The following is a 19,297-nucleotide window of genomic DNA, read 5'->3' on the forward strand; positions in this document are numbered from 1 at the left end:
CTAAAGAAAGGACTGCAGTGTTTGGCCATTTTAATTTAAATTCTTCACTTTTTTTCTACTTTTACATTCAGCAGACTATAGCGCTGAACTTTTTAGCTTATTTCTTTGTTTTTCTATTTCTGTAACTAAGATTTTGTACCTAGGTACTTTATACCTAAGATGGCGTTGTGTATGGCGACACTGTATACTTCTCACTGTAAAAAGTGAGGTCTGCAGATGCTGGAGATCAGAGCTGAAAATGTGTTGCTGGTTAAAGCACAGCAGGTTAGGCAGCATCCAAGGAACAGGAAATTCGACGTTTCGGGCCAGAGCCCTTCATCCTGATGAAGGGCTCTGGGCCGAAACGTCGAATTTCCTGTTCCTTGGATGCTGCCTAACCTGCTGTGCTTTAACCAGCAACACATTTTCAGCTACTTCTCACTGTACTGTTGTACCTTGTACTTGAGAACACGTGACAATACAACTTAAACCTAAATGTAAGTTCAGTTCCTCATTTAAATGTTTATAAATATGAACTGGAAGCCTGTAATTAGAAATGTATATTTTCATCCCTAAAACAAATCTTAGCCTGAATCGATTAAACTATTCCTATGACAATAAGGCGATGAAGAATAGTGAAGAAGGCATTTGGTATGTTTTCCTTTTATTGGTCAGAGTATTGAGTACAGGACTGTGTTATGGCTGTACAGGACAATGGTTAGACCACTTTTAGAATATTGTGTGAATTCTGGTCTCCTTCCTATCAGTAGGATGTTGTGAATCTTGAAAGGATTCAGAAAAGATTTACAAAGATGTTGCCAGGGTTGGAGTCTTTGAGCTATAGGGAGAGGTTGGATAGGCTGGGGCTGTTTTCCCTAGAGTGTCAGAGGCTGAGGGGTGACGTCAGATGTGTATAAAATCATGAGGGTCATGGATAGGGTAAATAGACAAGGTCTTTCCCTGGGATGGTGGAGTCCAGAACGAGAGGGCATAGGTTTCAGCTGAGAGGAGAATGATGTAAAAGAGATCTAGGGGGCAATGATTTCAGTCAGAGGGTGGTGAGTGTGGATTGTGCTGCCAGAGGCAGTGGTGGAGGCTAGTACAATTGCAACATTTTAAAGGCATCTGGATGAGTTTATGAATGGGAAGTGTTCAGAGGGATATGGGCCGGGTGGGACTAGATTGGGTTGGGTTATCTGGTCGGCATGGACCAGTTGGACCGAAGGGTCTGTTTCTGTGCTGTACGTCTTTGTGACTCTATGTGAATATTTTAACTTAAATGCTTCAAGGAGTCTTATCTCTGTTTTCATTGCATAAAAGTTTGCAACGTTACACTGCTAGTCAGCTGACAGTAAGTAATTGGTAGAAATGTACTGAGGATGACTGATGTAAATGATCAACTATGGAGCAGGAGAAGGCATCAAAACTGCAAGTTCTACCAAAACATGAAAAATTGAATAGAAAATAGAGTTTTGAGAACATTTGTAGCTCAGGTTGAGATTCTGGATGTAAGTTTGTTACATGAAATGAAAACCAACCTTCCAGCTCAGTGAGCAAACCTACATCCAAGAGAATAGTTGAATGTTTCACATATTAAACCTTCAATGCATCACCCCTCTCTGATTCTGTTTCATCCTGCTGCATCTGAAATTCTGATCAATACATGTTTCTGACTCTTTCTCTCTCCTATTCCTACCTAGCCTACCATTGCTTACTTTAACTCCTCCAAATTTCTGCTGCCCACGTTTAACCAAACTTCATCCACCGATAACTCCTGTCCTCCCTGAACATAGTTAGCGCTGTGTTCTTTCAGGAGATCAGCTGTAAACCTTGTGTTCAAGCCTGCACATCCCTGCATGATGAGGAAGAAATGTATTGCGAAGGCTGAGCAGCAGTAAGTTTACTCAGGTGGAGTAGAATTACACCATTGATGGAGTTCAGTATGAGGACAAAGCTTTTGAAGTTGAATTTGTTCATCTATCGGAGCCAGTAGGCCATTACAAGGACAAAGGGGTGGCTCAGTGGTTAGCACTGCTGCCTCTCAGCGCCAGGGTTTTTGGTTCAAATCTAGCCTAGGGAAATGATCTGTGTGACATTTACACATTCACCTCAATTCTGCATATGTTTCCACCAGGTGCTCTGGTTTCCTCCCACAGTTCAAAGGTGTGCAGGTTCGGTGGTTCGACCATACTAAATCACCCATAATATCCAGAGATATGTCAGTTAGCTGGAGTAGCCATGGGAAACGCAGGGTTACAGGGCTAGGGTGGGTCTCTGGGGATGATCTTCGATGAGCTGGAAGGCCTACATCCATGCTGTAGAGATTGTGATTTTACGCAAGTTGATTAGTGCGACAGATTTGTGGACTGTATATAAAATAGTGAAAAAGAATGGGGTTGTACCTCAAGATCACCTTTTTATAAGTGTTCTCCATGTTCTGAGAGAAGGACGTACACATTGTTTCATTTATTCCACGTCATCTCTTAGCCTAAGAAATGCTGACTTTAATGGTGAAATAGCAAATGTTTGTCTTACAAACCTAATCTTCTCCCAAGGCCAATGTTTGTTTTATTGTGCAATGTAAATGAACTGTTTTGAAGTTATGAAACTGTACTAGATCAATACTAATAAAACTTTTTATTTTGGTTCCCTCAGCTGTATTTTATTTTAAATTGTACTTTAATTTGTTTTCTAATGTGAAGTGTTTTATCATCAAACACCAGCGAACTGAAGCTGGTCTAGGTCATGGTGAGGGTTGTCTAAACTTGGAGGATATACCGTTCATTAGTTTGGCAGGGATAGGCATAAGGATTATGCTGACCTGCATAATTTTTCAATTTCATCTTGTGAATGTCAGACATTTCTCCCATAATGCACGGTTAGAATTAAATGAGGCAAAAATGACAGATAATCCCACATCCTACAAAACGCATGACGCCAAACATTCCAGTAGAGTCATAGTCATACAGCACGGAAACAGGCCCATTGGTCCAGCTCATCCATGCTGACCAGATATCTGAAATTAATCTAGTCTTAGTTGACAGCATTTGGCCAATCCCTCTCCACCCTTTCTATTCATACACCCATCCAGATGCCTTTTAAATGTTGTAATTGTCCCAGCCTCCTCCACTACACGTGCTGCCCTCTGTATGAAAAACGTTGCTCCTTGGGTCCCTTTTTAATCTTTCCCCTCTCATCTGAAACCTATGCTGTCTAGTTTTGGACTCCCCCACTCCAAGGAAAAGCATCCTTTTATAGCAGGGAGACCAGATGTGCAAGCAGTATTCCAAAAGTGGCCTAACCAATGTCCTGTAAATTGACCTCCTACTTCCGATATTCAATACTCTGACCAATAAAGAAAAGCATACCAAATGCTGCCTTCACTATCCTAGTTAAAAATCACACAACACCAGGTTATAGTCCAACAGGTTTAATTGGAAGCACACTAGCTTTCAGACTGCTGCTTACCTGATGAAGGAGCAGTGCTTCGAACGCTATTGCTTCCAATTAAACCCGTTGGACTATAACCTGGTGTTGTGATTTTTAACCTTGTACACCCCAGTCCAACACCGGCATCTCCAAATCATGTTCACTATCCTAACTACCTATGACTCCATTTTCAAGGGACTATGAACTTGTACTCCAAGGGTTTTTTGTTCAGCAACACTGACTTTACCATTAAGTGTGTAAGTCCTTCACTGATTTGTTTTTCCAAAAAGCAACACCTCACATTTATCTAAACTCCATTTGCCACTCCTTGGCCCATTGGCCCATCTGATCAAGTTCCTGTGAGGTAGCCTCCTTCACTGTCCACACCTCGAATACTGGTAATCTAAGATGGCTGATGGGGGGGGAGGAGGTGGTGGGCTGGGAATCGTAGCTATAAGATCTGTTCTGTGTTTTTTTTTGAGGTATTTCCTGCGTTGGAGCTGATTTTCCTCCAGCAACAGTAATGACTGTTTTATAAGCTGCTGCATTGTTTTGGAACTTCAGGGAAAGAAAAGATCAAAACCAAAGCACTACAAAAAGTAGGAAGAGCAACAGCGGTAGTGACTGCAAGTAAATCAAACAGAGTAGTAAACCTGCACAGAAGTCTGACTCAGTAGTGACCTGCACAACTAACTGCCTCCACTTTTACTTCAGCCTACAGAGATAATTGAAATCATAGTCTTTCCAAACCCTGATAAGAATGATGTCAAAAAATTACAATTATTATGGACCAGCCAAACCCCCTCATAAATATATCAAGGAGATAGTCTAGACTCTAGAGTTTTATCTTATTTAAAGTGTAAGGCACTGAGTTCCGAATGTGATTTGATTAGTGGTCTACCACTAGGCTTTTAAGTAAAATGCTCTTTTTATTCCTATGACACAGTCATAGAGCCATAGTGATGTACAGCATAGAAACAGACTCTTTTGGTCCAACTCGTCCATGCTGACTAGATATCCTAGCCTAATCTAGTCCCATTTGGCAGCACTTGGCCTGTACCCCTTTAAACCCTTCCTATTCATATAAACATCTGGATGCCTTTGAAATGTTGTAATTGTACCAGTCTCCTCCACTTCTTCTGGCAGCTCATTCCATACACGTACCATCCTCTGTATGAAAAAGTTGCCCCTTGGGTGTCTTTTATATCTTTCCCCTCTTACCCTAAACCTATGCCCTCTAGTTCTGGACTCCCCACCCCTGGGAAAAGGCCTTGTCTATTTAATCTGTCCATGCCCCTCATGATTTTATAAACCTATAAGGTCACCCCTCAGCATCTGTTGCTCCAGGGAAAACCGCCCCAGCCTGTTCAGCCTCTCCCTATTGCTCAAATCCTCCAACCCTGGCAACACATCCTTGTAAATATTTTCTGAACCCTTTCAAGTTTCACAACATCGTTCCTATAGGAGGGAGACCAAAATTGCGTGCATTATTCCAACAGTAGCCTAACACTTGATTAGTAATTAAATATTATTTTGTTTTAAGTATTTCAAGAGATTTAAAGTTATGCCAATTTTTTTTTATATACTTGAAATGAACTATAGACCAATGAGTCTCTTTGTTCAGCAACACTGCCCAGGATCTTACCATTAAGTGTGTAAGTCCTGCTAAGGTTTTCTTTTCCAAAATGCTGTACCTCACGTTTATCTAAATTAAACTCCATCTGCCACTCCTCAGTCCATTGGCCCATCTGATCAAATTCCTGTTGTACTCTGTGGTAACCTCCTTCGCTGTCCACTATATCTCCAATTTTGGTGTCATCTGCAAACTAATTAACTGTACCTCTTATGCTCACATCCAAATCATTTACATTAATGATGTAAAGCAGTGGACCCAGCACCGATTCTCGTGACATACCACTGGTAACAGGTTTCCAAACTGAAAGACAATTCTCCATCACCACCCTCTGCTTTCTACCTTTGAGCCAGTTCTGTATCCAAATAGCTAGTTCTCCCTATGTTCTATGAGATCAACCTTGCCTACCGGTCTACCTTGTCTAGTGCCTTACTGAAGTCCATATAGATTGCGTCCACCGCTCTGCCCTCAACAATCCTCTTTCTTACTACTTAAAAAAGCTCAATCAAATTCATGACACATGATTTCCCACGCACAAAGCAGTGTTGACTATCCCTCATCAGTCCTTGCCTTTCCAAGTGTATGTAAATCTTATCCCTCTGGATTCCCTCCAACAAATTGCCCACCACCAAGGTCAGGCTCACTGGCCTATAGTTTAGTTCAAGTCTAAACTAAAACAAAGAATTGGCATAAACTTAAATCTCTTGAAATACTTAACAAAATAAAATATTTAATTACTAACCATCAACTGCTCCAATTTAGCAGTCCCATAAACGCACCCTTGGCAAAGACAAATTCAGCAAAACAGATTTTCCTCATGTGCTCTCTCTGTTCCAGTCCAGGCGAAGGGAACACTATTTCTTTCAATCTTGCAACAGAGAGAGGACTTCAACTTTTTGCTGCAGCAGAGAGCGAGCTGTATCTGTCTGCTTTAACAGCCAACTCCAAACCCCAGCTGAAAGCAAAACTAAACCCTGACTCGAACCACTTAACGCTTCTTATGTCTAATTTTTTTTTAAAAAATCAGAGCGCAAAGTTGTTTACCCACTGTTTGAAACAGATCTTATAGCAAAACATCTCTCTACAGAAACAGACCAGAACAAATCTCTGTTATAGGCACAGTACCACAAGGTAATGGGAATGAAATTAGCCAGATCCAGGAGCAGCTATCAGGCTGACAGTCGATTGGCTCTCTGTTTTACAGTATACCAGATTTCATTTCCACTGGAGGACCAAGATGGACTGGAGTGCTGACCTGTCGTTGGAAACTGTTGTACCTCAATAATTTGCCAGCGCACACCACTAAGCTAATGGGCAGGAGTCATTTCTGATTTGGCAACACTTCTTAAATTAAGATATTCTCTAATAATTCAGTTGGACTATTTGAGTTGAACTGATGATATGACTCAAAGTTATGAATTTAAACTTTAAGAGCTGCGATAGTGTCTTATCTATGTATTTTTGAAAATGTGGTTTGATGTTTATACTACACATCATCTTACAAAGAATGGTTGACTGTGTGATGCAAAGCTGTTAAATATTGGCAAGTTTCGTTGACAGGACATGGATTTATACAGTGCCAGAATTGTTATAATTTGGGTGGAGTGAACATGTTTGATAAATGTACCTGCTGTTCTGACAGTCTACAGATGTTAATTAATTGTTGTATTGTCTTTCAGGAGGCTTTAAGGTACCAAAGGGAGTCAACGCTATGATCATTCCTTATGCTCTGCACAGAGATCCCAAACATTTCCCAGAACCTGAGGAATTTAGGCCAGAGCGATTTTTACAAAATTCAAGAAAAATTAATCCCTATGCATTTATTCCATTTTCTGCTGGAGTTCGAAACTGCATTGGTAAGTTCTGCTTTGCTGTGAGAAACCTCCTGCTTGCAGGCAGGAAATTAAAACTAAGTTTTAACATCATCATCAAATTGCTTTTATTAATCCTTTAAAGCAAAATAATTAAGAGTTCCTGCTTTGAATGTGATTGGGAATCTGGACAGAAATTGCTTTTCACATTATATTCCATTTCCAAAGTAACATTCTGGTTTAGGGTTCCAGCAACTTTAGTTTGCACAACTTTGGTTTGTGGGCGGCACGGTGGCACAGTGGTTAGCACTGCTGCCTCACAGCGCCTGAGACCCGGGTTCAATTCCCGACTCAGGCGACTGACTGACTGTGTGGAGTTTGCACGTTCTCCCCGTGTCTGCGTGGGTTTCCTCCGGGTGCTCCGGTTTCCTCCCACAGTCCAAAGATGTGCGGGTCAGGTGAATTGGCCATGCTAAATTGCCCGTGGTGTTAGGTAAGGAGTAAATGTAGGGGTATGGGTGGGTTGCGCTTCAGCGGGTCGATGTGGACTTGTTGGGCTGAAGGGCCTGTTTCCACACTGTAAGTAATCTAATCTTAAAAACTACCAGTCTTAAATTTCCCACGAACCAATGCAACAATCAACTAATATATAATTTCTTCACTTTTTTTGCATTTGAAATATTACTTGAATTAAGGAATGATAACCTGATAAAGTGTATTAATACAATCAAAAATGAGTTAGAGGTAAGGTGAGTGTGACTGTCCTTGACTTCAGTACTCCGCATGACTGAGTATGGCATCAAAGCTCTGGCAAGAGTGGAGTCAGAGTCTGGGAAATCTCTCCGCTGGTTGGAGTCATACCTGGCACAAAAGAAGATAGTGCTAGTTGTTGGAAGTCATCTCAGGGTTGTAGTAGACAACATTTGTGACTCCTCAGATACTGAAGCAGTTCATGCCCAAATGCAGCAAGACGTGGCAGCCCAAGCCTGGATATTGTCCAAGTGTCAAGCAACATTTGTGCGACGCGAGTGCCAGGCAATAACCATCTCCAACAAGATTGAATCTAATTGTTGTCTCTTGACACATAATGATGTTACCACCATTGAATCCCCCACTATCAACATCCTGGGAGTTTCTATTAACCAGAAATTGAACAGGTCTAGTTATATGCAGTGGCTACATGTGCAGGTCAGAGTCTAGGAATAGTGCAATGAGTAACTCATCCCCTTGACTCCATAAAGCCTGTTCACTGTCTTCAACCACAAGTCAATACTTTCCACTTGCCTGGATGGATGCAGTTCCAACGATGTTTGAGAAGCTTGATACTGCGTCGGAAAAGCAAATAATTTGATAGGCACCACTGATGCTCAGTAGCAGAATGTGTACTATTTACAGGATGCGCTTCAGAAATTCCCCAACTTCCCTAGACAGCACCTTCCAAACCCAAGACCACCTCCATCTAGGACAAGGGCAGCACATATATGGAAACATCACCACCTGCAAGATCCCCTCCAAACGTCTCACCATTTTGACTTGGAAATATTTCGCTGTTCCTTTAGTGGGTTGCTGGGTCAAAAGCAACTCACTACCACCTCAAGGGCAGTTGGGATGTCAATAAATGCTGGCCAGCCAGAAAGACCCACATTCTGTGAATAAATGGATTAAAATATACAAAAAAGGGTTCATTTGAAGTCTAAATTCCCAACAGTGATACTTTGGTTTTAGATCAGTGTAAAAGACCAATCGGAATAATTTATTTAATTCCATTAGTTTACACTAGTCGGTTTCTTTGTAAGTAAAATATCTTTTATATGTGGAATTTGTGGCCGTGACCTTACTGAATGTCAGAGCAGGCTCGAAGGGCCAATGGTCTGCTCCTGCTCCTAGTTGTTTTGTTCTTAATCAGCAGGCTTAAAGAAAATAAAATTAATGTAGGAAAAAGAAAAGTTGCATCAACTTTGTACATCTCATTGAACAGTTGCATAAAACGGATGACCAGAGAGTCTCAAATGAGCATAACACGCAGAAATAAATTCTCTTCCCTGCCTCAAGGAAAGCCTCTTTTCAACAGGCTGCATGCTGCAAGAATGTTTTCTCTTATGTCCCCTAGTTACAGGCTCTCCTATAACATACCGGAAGGCAGTGGCACAATGGTAACATCATTGGGCTAGTAATCCAGAACTCCAGGTTAATGTTTTAGTGGCATGGGCTTGAATCCCAACACACCAGCTGGTGAAATTTGAATTTTAAAAACTGAAGTGGGAATAAACTAGCCTCATTGTAACCATTGTTGATGGTCATAAAAACCCATCTGCTTTACTATTGTCCTTTTAAGGAAGGAAATCTGCTGTCCTTGACATGTCTGACCGCTATGGACAATACTGGCAGCACCTGTGAAGAGAAAGCTGAGTTAATGTTTCAAGTCCAATGACTCATCAGTTCTCCAGCAGTTTCTGTTTTTGTCTCTTTTTTTGTTTTCTTGAGAGTTGTTAATTCAAGTGGTTTTCTTATTTTGAAACATTTGAGATTTCTAAATACTTCCTAATCCTTTGCAGAGGGTCAGTTTAAAATCAATCTTTCACAGGTTGTAGGCTTTCTGACTCGCATTTATTCTCATCTCTAACTGCCCTTGAGGGTGATGGTGAAACAACTTCTTAAACTGTGACAGTCCTTGGCATACGTAGACACTGACAATGCTGTTAGAAAATGAATCCCTTGAACTTTTAATGCTGTGACATTGAGGGAGCAGCATTTAATTCCAGGTCAGGATTTTGTGTAGCTTACATGTGGTGGTGGTGTTTGAATGGATCTGTTGTCCCTCTCTTTTCAGAGGGGAGAGGTATTGCCTTGCTATCGCCTGCCTGCAAATCTGTTGTGGAATAGAGGAGATCCAACTGCAGGCCATGTATCTCCCCCACTCCCAGGATGCCAGTGTACTAAGAAGCAGGCCAAACTGTGTCATCAGGAAATCTCCCAAATCTTGCTCCTGTCGCAAAGGCTGAAAGTCTAGCCAATGTAATAATGTAGTTCGTATTGATATTTTGTAATTTTGTATCTAATGGTTATTTTTTTTAATTCAGGCCAAAAATTTGCACTAATGGAGGAGAAGGTGATTTTGTCATCAATTCTTCGGCGATTCCGCGTAGAAGCGCAACAAAGCCGTGAGGAACTCCATATGGTGGGTGAATTGATTCTGCGCCCACTAAGTGGCATCTGGATAGAGCTTCACCACAGGGCAGAATAAATGGCATCAGGAGCAGCATGACCAATGAGAACACCAGTAACAATTCATTGTGTAATTCTCCTTTTGCAAACCGAGGGATAATCATTTTATGAATTGATAATTTTCTTTACTTTTGTATGTGTATTGTCTTTAGATTATTCTCAAGCTACTATGTGCTAGTAGCCTTAAAACATGTAATACTGTTTATCTATATCGTTGTCGGACTGGATTCTAATGCGCTTTTAATTTGTACTTTCTACCATACACAAAACAGAATCTTTACAAGGATATTGCTGTTAATTTTCTGGTAAAGCATTCTGCTGTAAAGCATTGTTACCATCCAGCATACTTCAAAGATGGAAAGAGAACTTTAATTGTAGTTACCCAGTTCCTTTGCCAATGTCATATCTGTTCGGGTGATGTTATCTTCCGAGGCAGTGTTGCTGAAATGGTTTCTGTCTTCTGTAATGGTGGTTTCTCGCCCACTGTGGTTGACAGGCCCCTCAACTACATCCGACCTATCACCCATGCCTCCACCCCTGCCCCTTCCCATCACTCAGCAGTGAGATCGGGTCCCCCTTGTTCTCACTTTTTTTTCATCCCGCCAGCCTCTGCGTTCAAAGGATCATCCTTCGCCATTTCAGAGAACGGAATGCCACCACCAAACACATCTTCTCGCTTCCACTGTCTGCGTTTCGCAGGGGCATTCGCTCTGGAATACCCTAGTCCATTCCTGAATAATGGCCAACACTTCCCTCCCTTCCCATGGCACCTTCCCATGTCACCACAGAAAGTGCAACATTTGCCCCTTCACCTCTTCCTTGCAGATGAAGCAGCATTTCACCTGTTCCTCCTCCGATCTGGCCTATTGGGTGCAGCGAATGCAATGTGGCCTACTCTATGTTGGAGAAACCAAACGCAGACTGGGTGACTGCTTTGCAGAACAGCTTTGCAAGCAGGATCCTGACCTTGCCATAGCCGGTCACTTCAACACATTCTCCAGCTTGCATGGCCACATGTCTGTCCTCAGCATGCTGTAATACTTGAGCGAATCACAGCGCAAACTGGAAGAACAGCATCTCTTCAGACTGGCACTTTGCAACCTTCTGGACTTAATTTGGAGTTTAGCGCCTTCAGATTGTGAGCTAACTCCCATTTGTTCCCTTTTAGCTTTACTTGTTACATTCTCTGTCACCATGTCCTCTTTCCTCTTCCTCCACTCCAGTGGGATTGTCTGTTCTTTCCAGTCTGACAGTTAGACACATCATTCTGCTGTTCTCATATTCTGATCACATAATCTGAACTATCAACCCCCTTTCTCCCTTAGTGGTCCACCCCACTGTTGCATAAATGCTGCCCCCTCCAAACTTCATGTCAACTCTAATGAGGAGGCATTTCGATTCAAACATTCAGTATGCCCCCTCTCTACGGATGATGCCTGACCCGATGTGATTTTTAAAAAAAATTTCAATATTGCAGTTTGACCTTTTGTTTCCCCAGCACTTAGTTTTCATTATGCATTTGCTGCTTTGCCATATAATCACTCTGGGGGTCCCTGAAACAAACAAATTAGTATATATTTTTTAAAAAGTTATTAAATTACCTTCAGTGATACTGAATATTCCAGTCCATCAATTATCTTTTCTGTTGAAATGAATGGCAATTAAAATTGGATAAACTGTAACAAAAATAGAACTTACTTGAGAGTGTCCATTTTCCCCACTCCGAACTGCAGCTGTATAAACATCCAAGTTAAAATCAACTGTCTTATCAGGCACAAGAATATCCATTCACCTTGGGTGCTCATAAGTTGACTGACCAACTTACACTGTACACAGCTTCTGCAGTTCTTTCAGTTTTTATTGGGAAGAGAAATCAGTTCTGAAAGAAGGGTCACTGGACCCGCAACATTAACTTTGATTCCTCTTCACAGCTGCTGGCAGACCTGCTGAGCTTTTCCAGCAACTTCTGTTTTTGTTTCTGATTTACATCAAATACGGACTCTCAAGTAATTCGAGCATACAAATTGGAGGAGAAAGTGAGGACTGCAGATGCTGGAGATCAGAGTTGAAAATGTGTTGCTGGAAAAGCGCAGCAGGTCAGGCAGCATCCAAGGAGCAGGAGAATTGACGTTTCAGGCATGAGCCCTTCTTCAGGAATCATAAGTTCCTGAAGAAGGTCTCATGCCCGTAACGTCGATTCTCCTGCTCTTTGGATGCTGCCTGACCTGCTGAGCATACAAATAGAGCAATTTAAGCTGTTGGTGTCTCGGAGTTGGTATATTGAAAAGAAATGAATATTCTTCCTGTTATTGGAGTTCATGGGTTGTCTGAACAAATCAGAATAAGTGCAAATTATGAAAAAAATGCAGAGATATCAAATTCAATGTAATTTTTAATATTGAATATTTTCAGATCTATCAACTTGTGTTTAGATTGACTTTGTTACTTAATGGAAAACAAATCAGTGAACAATGTTGTGACCAACCCCAGCTTTCTTACTAGCTGGGTATTTTTAAATAAAGATACTAAATGATGCAACGGCTTAGTTGCATTTCTTTGCCGATATATTGAGATCTAACAGGCATGTAAAATCATCTACAACTTCTGCCAACTGAAAGTACGTCAGGAACAGTCAGGGGTTGCCAGGATGGATTTTCCTTTATCTGAATTTATAAATTACTTAGTGTGGAAACAGGCCCTTCGGCCCAACAAGTCCACACTGACCCATTCCCCTACATTTACCCCTTCACCTAACACTACAAGCAATTTAGCATAGCCAATTCACCTAACCTGCACATTTTTGGACTGTGGGAGGAAACCCACGCAGGCATAGGGACAATGTGCAAACTCTACACAGGCAGTCACCTGAGATGGGAAATGAACCCGGGTCTCTGGCACTGTGAGGCAGCAGTGCTAACCACTGTGCCACCGTGCCGCCCAGGTTTTATGAATTTGTCTAATTGCATCACGATCAAATGATGATCAGTGCTGTGGGTTACACTTGATTTTCTTACATTTTTTTTAAAAAAGGGCTCCATCTATAGGAGAATCAAACCTATCAGGTACAACACCAATTGGGGTTAAATTAAAAAATTAGCATATTCAAGTACCTTTGAGCTGAGGCTTTGTGCAAGGAGCCCCCACAGCTAAGGTATATTGGTTGGATAATAATTTGGTCTACTGCATATTCCCAGGAACATTGGTTCGGATCATTGCCAGGATGTTACATTTTCTTCTGGCACTGTTCATTTCAGACACAAAGAACACTTATTTGGATTGAAACTGACACAACGCATGTAATAGGAAGAGGAGCTCCACAAATATCCCCATCCTCAATGAAGCGTGAACCAACACATTGGAGTAAAAAATATGCTGAAGTGCTGTTCAGCCTCCTAATTAAGCATTCCCATTACAGCTACAACACTGGAATCCACGTGGCAATGTGGAAAATTGCCCAAGTATGTCCTGTGCAGAAGAAGCAAGACAAATTCAATAACCCAATTAATCTACTATTGATTGTCACCAAAGTGATGGAAGAGTAGTGACAGTATGAGATACTGGCTTAATGATAAACTGCGAGCGAACTCATCACAGCTTTTGCCCAACCTGTGTCAAAAGAGCTGGTCTCCAGAAATGAGTTGAGAATGCCTGCTCTTAACATCAAGGCAGCATTTGACTGAGTGGGGAATCCAGAAGACCTAACAAAATAGGAATTGAGGAGAAAACTCCACTGGTTTAGACATACCTGGCCCAAAAGATAATGGTTGTGGTTGTTGGAGGTCAATCATTTCAGTCCCAGAAAATTTCTGCACGAGATTTCCCCCAGATGGTGTCTGAGGGCCAACCATACTTGAAGATAAAACTATCAGATCGGTGGGAAGTTTTTCAGGCAGGAATAGCAAGAGCAAAAAGCAAATATGTTCTGATAAAGACATAAGGTGGGACCACGGCTGGAGAGCTCTAGATATCTCAGGATATAAAGATTAGGATTTTGAAAAAAATTATTAAGTTTACAGCTAATACCAAGGACTTAATATGGAGGGGAAATTTAAAATGGAAACTAGGAAAACAAAAAAAGTATCCAAAAGCATTGCCATGTTTAAGGAAAACTCAAAAGGTTTCTGTAAATAACTAGGAAAAGCAAAAGGGCCTATTCCAGGTAATCTGTTTGTGGACCTAGAAGATGTGAGGTCAGTTCTCAATGAATCCTGTAATTTCCTCCCTCAGGGTCTACTGTACAGAATGTGGACTGCAGTGGTTTAAGAAGGTAGATCATCACCACCACCTTCTCAAGGGCAACTAGGGACAGGCAATAAATGCAATGGCATCCATGTTCCATGAGAAAAATTTAAAAAAAACTTTCTATTGGCTTTTTACAGGAGCTCGGGTGTGTGATGGATGGCAATTGCAGGAAGGGAGATAAACTGAAGATACAGTCAGCTGGGTGACCTCTATGAAAGGTGGGAGAGGGAGGCAGGTGGTGTAGGAGTCCCCTCTGGCTATTCACATCTTAAACTAGTATGCTGTTTTAGATAATTTTAGAGGGTGATGGACTCTCTGGGGAATGTAGTACTGACCGCCAGGTTTCTGATACTGAGGCTCTAATATAGTGAGGGGTATGCCAGGTTCCAAGCTATTGGTTATGTTCGGGGACTCTCAAGTCAGAGGCACTAACAGATGTTTTTGCAGCCGATAGTGAGATATCAGAACGTCGTGTTGCCTCCCTGGTGCCAGGATCAAGGATATCTCCGAGAGGATGCAGAATATTCCGAAAGGCAAGAGGGACCAACAGGACGTTATTGTACACATTGGAACTAATGACTTAAGAAAAGATGTGGATGAGATTCTGAGGAGAAAATATTGGAAGTTGGGCAAGAATTAAAAAATGAGGTCCTCAAGGGTAGTAATATCTGGATTACTCCTGGTGCTACAAGTTAGGAATAGGAGGATAGAGCAGATGAATGTGTGATTGAGAGCTGGTGCAGGGGAGAAGGGTTCACATATTTGGATCTTTGGACTCTCTTCTGGGGTAGAAGTAACCTGCATAAGAAGGACGGATTGCACCTAATTTGGAAGGGGTTTAATATACGGCTAGAGCTGTTCAGGAGGATTTAAACAAGGCATGGTGGGGGCGGTGGTGGGGAAGTACCCAAGGAAATTGTGAGGAAAGAGAGCAGTCTGAGACTGATGCAGTTGGGAAAAAGAGTAAGTCAAACAGTCAGGGTAGACAGGAATGAAGCAGAAAACTAGGTAAGACTGATAAATTAAACTGCATTTATTTCAATGCAAGAGGCCTAACAGGTAAAGCAGATAAACTCAGGGCATGATTGGGAACATGAGACTGGGATATCACTACAATTATAGAGACCTGGCTCAGGGAGGGACAGAACTGGCAGCTTAATGTTCCAGGGTATAGATACTATAGGAAGGATCGAAAGGATGGCGAGAAAGGAGGGGAAGTGGTGCTTTTGATTAAGCATAACATTACGGCTGTACTTAGGGAGGATACTCCAAGGAATACATTCAGGGAAGTTATTTGGTTAGAACTGAGAAATAAGAAAAGGATGATCACCTTATTGGAACTATACTGTCGACGCGCCTAGTAGTAGGAAACTGAGAAACAAATTTGTAAGGAGATCCCACAGTCCAAAGATGTGCAGGTTAGGTGAAATGGCCATGCTAAATTGCCCGTAGTGTTAGCTGAAGGGGTAAATGTAGGGGTATGGGTGGGTTGCGCTACGGCGGGTTGGTGCGTAATTGTTGGGCCGAAGGGCCTGTTTCCACACTGTAAGTAATCTAATCTATGTTATCTGTGAGAATAATAGGGAGGTTATGGTAAAGGATTTTAATTTTCCAAACATAGACTGAGACTACCATAGTGTTAAGGGCTTGGAATTTGTCAAGTATGCACAAAAAAAATTTCTGATTCAGTAAATGGACGTACTTATGAGAGAAGGTGCAAAGCTTGACCTACTCTTGAGAAATAAGGCAAGGCAAGTGACTGAGGTGCCAGTAGGGGAGCACTTTGGGGCCAGCAACCATAATTCTATGAGGTTTAAAATCGTGATGGAAAAGGATATACAAGATCTAAAAGTTAAAGTTCTAAATTGGAGGAAGGCTAATTTTGCAAGGTATTAGGCAAGAACTTTCAAAAGCTGACTGGGGCAGATGTTTGCAGATAAAGGGATGACTGGAAAAGCCTTCAAAAATGAGATAATGAGAGGCCAGAGACAATATGTTCCCATTAGGGTGAAGGGCAAGGGTGGTAAGTGTAGGGAATGCTGGATGACTAGAGAAAGTGAAGTTTAGGTCAAGAAAGAGAAGTAAGCATATGTCAGATATAGACAGCTGCGTTCGAGCGAATCCTTAGAAGATTTTAAAGACTGTAAGAGTATACTTAAGAGGGAAATCGGGAGGGAAAAATGGGGGAGATAAGAACTTTGACAAATAGAGTTAGGCAAAATCCAAAGGGATTCTACAAATGCATTAGGGACAAAAGTGTAACAAAGGAGAGAATAGATGCCCTTTAAGATCAGCAAGGCTGCCTATGTGTGGAAACACAGGAGATGGATGAGATACTAAATAAGTGCTTCAGTGTTTACTGTAGAGAAGGGTATAGAAAGGATAGAATGTGGGGAAATAAATAGTGACATCCTGAAAAATGTCCACTTTACAGAGAAGATGGTGCTGGAGGCCTTAAAATGCATCAAGGTAGATAAGTACCCAGGACTCTGTGGGAAACTGGGGAGGTGAGTGCTGGGCCTCTTGCTAAGATACTTGTATCATTGATAGCCAAGTAAGGTGTCAGAAGTTGTCTAATATGGTGGAAATATTGAAGAAAGGTGGTAAGGAAAAGCCAGGGAACTAAAAATCAGTGAACCTGACATTGGTGGTAGGCAAGTTGTTGGAGAAAATCCTGAGGGACAGGATTTACACATATTTAGAAAGGCAAGGACTGATTAGGGATAGTCAACATGGCTTTGTGTGTGGGAAATCGTTGCTCACTAACTTGATTGAGTTTTTGAGGAAGTAACAAAGAGGATTGATGAGGGAAGAGCAGTAGACGTGATCTATATGGACTTCAGTAAAGCGTTCAATAAGGTTCCTCATGGAAGATTAGTTAGCAAGGTTAGATCGCATAGAATATGGGAAGAACTATTTGGACACAAAACTGGCTCAAAGGTAGAAGACAGAGGTTGATGGTGGAGAGTTGCTTTTCAGACTGGAGGCCTGGGACCAGTGGTGTGCCACAAGGATTTGTGCTGGGTACACTGCTTTTCATCATTTGTATAAATGATTATGAACATAAGAGGTATAGTTAATAAGTTTGCAGATGACACCGTAATTAGAGGTGTGGTGGACAGCTAAGAAGGTTACCTCAGAGTATAATGGGATCTTGATCAGATGGGCCAATGGGCCAAGGAATGGCAGATGAAGTTAAATTTAGGGCAGCACGGTAACTCAGTGGTTAGCACTGCTGCCTCACAATGCCAGGGACCTGGGCTTGATTCCCGCTTCGGCGACTGTGTGGAGTTGGCACAGTCTCCCTGTGTCTACATGGGTTTCTTCCGGGTGCTCTGGTTTCCTCCCACATTCCAAAAAAGATGTGCAGATCAGGTGAATTGGCCATGCTACTAAATGTAGGGAAATGAGCCTGGGTGAGTTACGCTTTGGAGGGTCGATGTGGTTAGGCCGAAGGGCCTGTTTCCACACAGTAGGTAATTTAATCTAATCTACTCAATTTAAATAAATGTGAGGTGCTGCGTTTTGGAAAGGCAAATCAGGGCATGACTTATACAGAGCTGAAAATGTGTTGCTGGTTAAAGCACAGCAGGTCAGGCAGCATCCAAGGAACAGGAAATTCGACGTTTCGGGCCAGAGCCCTTCATCAGGAATGAGGAGAGGGTGCCAGGCAGGCTAAGATAAAAGGTAGGGAGCAGGGACTTGGGGGAGGGGCAATGGAGATGTGATAGGTGGAAGGAGGTCAAGGTGAGGGTGATAGGCCGGAGTGGGGTGGGGGCGGAGAGGTCAGGAAGAGGATTGCAGGTTAGGAGGGTGGTGCTGAGTTCAAGGGAATCGACTGAGACAAGGTGGGGGAGGGGAAATGAGGAAACTGGAGAAATCTGAGTTCATCCCTTGTGGTTGGAGGGTTCCCAGACGGAAGATGAGGCACTCTTCCTCCAACCATCGTGTTGTTATGTTCTGGCGATGGAGGAGTCCAAGGACCTGCATGTCTTCGGTGGAGTGGGAGGGAGAGTTAAAGTGTTGAGCCACGGGGTGGTTGGGTTGGTTGGTCCGGGCGTCCCAGAGGTGTTCCCTGAAGCGTTCTGCAAGTAGGCGGCCCGTCTCCCCAATATAGAGGAGGCCACATCGGGTGCAGCGGATGCAATAGATGACGTGTGTGGAGGTGCAGGTGAATTTGTGGCGGATATGGAAGGATCCTTTGGGGCCTTGGAGAGAAGTAAGGGAGGAGGTGTGGGCGCAAGATTTGCATTTCCTGCGGTTGCAGGGGAAGGTGCCGGGAGTGGAGGTTGGGTTGGTGGGGGGTGTGGACCTGACGAGGGAGTCACAAAGGGAGTGGTCTTTGCGGAATGCTGATAGGGGAGGGGAGGGAAATATATCCCTGGTGGTGGGGTCCGTTTGGAGTTGGCGGAAATGACGGCGGATGATATGCTGTATATGGAGGTTGGTGGGGTGGTAGGTGAGAACCAGTGGGGTTCTGTCTTGGTGGTGGTTGGAGGGGCGGGGCTCAAGGGCGGAGGAGTGGGAAGTGGAGGAGATACGGTGGAGGGCATTGTCGATCACATCTGGGGGGAGTCTGCGGTCCTTTAAGAAGGAGGCCATCTGGGCTGTACGGTATTGCAACTGGTCCTCCTGGGAGCAGATGCGGCGGAGACAAAGGAATTGGGAATATGGGATGGAGTTTTTACAGGGGGCAGGGTGGGAGGAGGTGTAGTCCAGGTAGCTGTGGGAGTCAGTCGGTTTATAGTAGATGTCTGTGTTGAGTCGGTCGCCCGAGATAGAAATGGAAAGGTGTAGGAAGGGGAGGGAGGAGTCTGAGACAGTCCAGGTGAATTTGAGGTCGGGATGGAAGGTATTGGTAAAGTTGATGAACTGTTCAACCTCCTCGTGGGAGCATGAGGCGGCGCCGATACAGTCATCGATGTAGCGGAGGAAAAGGTGGGGGGTGGTGCTAATGTAGTCGCGGAAGATGGACTGT

At 42.8% G+C, this 19,297-nt stretch overlaps 1 protein-coding gene across 1 annotated transcript in view; it reads left to right on the plus strand.

Moving 5' to 3' along the window:
- Positions 1-12,615, plus strand: part of LOC132815103 (cytochrome P450 4V2-like) — a 61,273-nt gene extending 48,658 nt beyond the window's left edge. Inside the window, exons 10-11 of the mRNA XM_060823869.1 lie at positions 6,721-6,897; positions 9,933-12,615. Coding sequence (XP_060679852.1) covers positions 6,721-6,897; positions 9,933-10,096 — 341 coding nt within the window. The 3' untranslated portion in view covers positions 10,097-12,615. The remainder of the gene's footprint in view (positions 1-6,720; positions 6,898-9,932) is intronic.
- The last annotated feature ends 6,682 nt before the right edge of the window (positions 12,616-19,297 follow it).

The sequence above is a fragment of the Hemiscyllium ocellatum genome, chromosome 1 (assembly GCF_020745735.1).
Source record: "Hemiscyllium ocellatum isolate sHemOce1 chromosome 1, sHemOce1.pat.X.cur, whole genome shotgun sequence".
In the NCBI taxonomy this organism is placed as follows: domain Eukaryota; kingdom Metazoa; phylum Chordata; class Chondrichthyes; order Orectolobiformes; family Hemiscylliidae; genus Hemiscyllium; species Hemiscyllium ocellatum.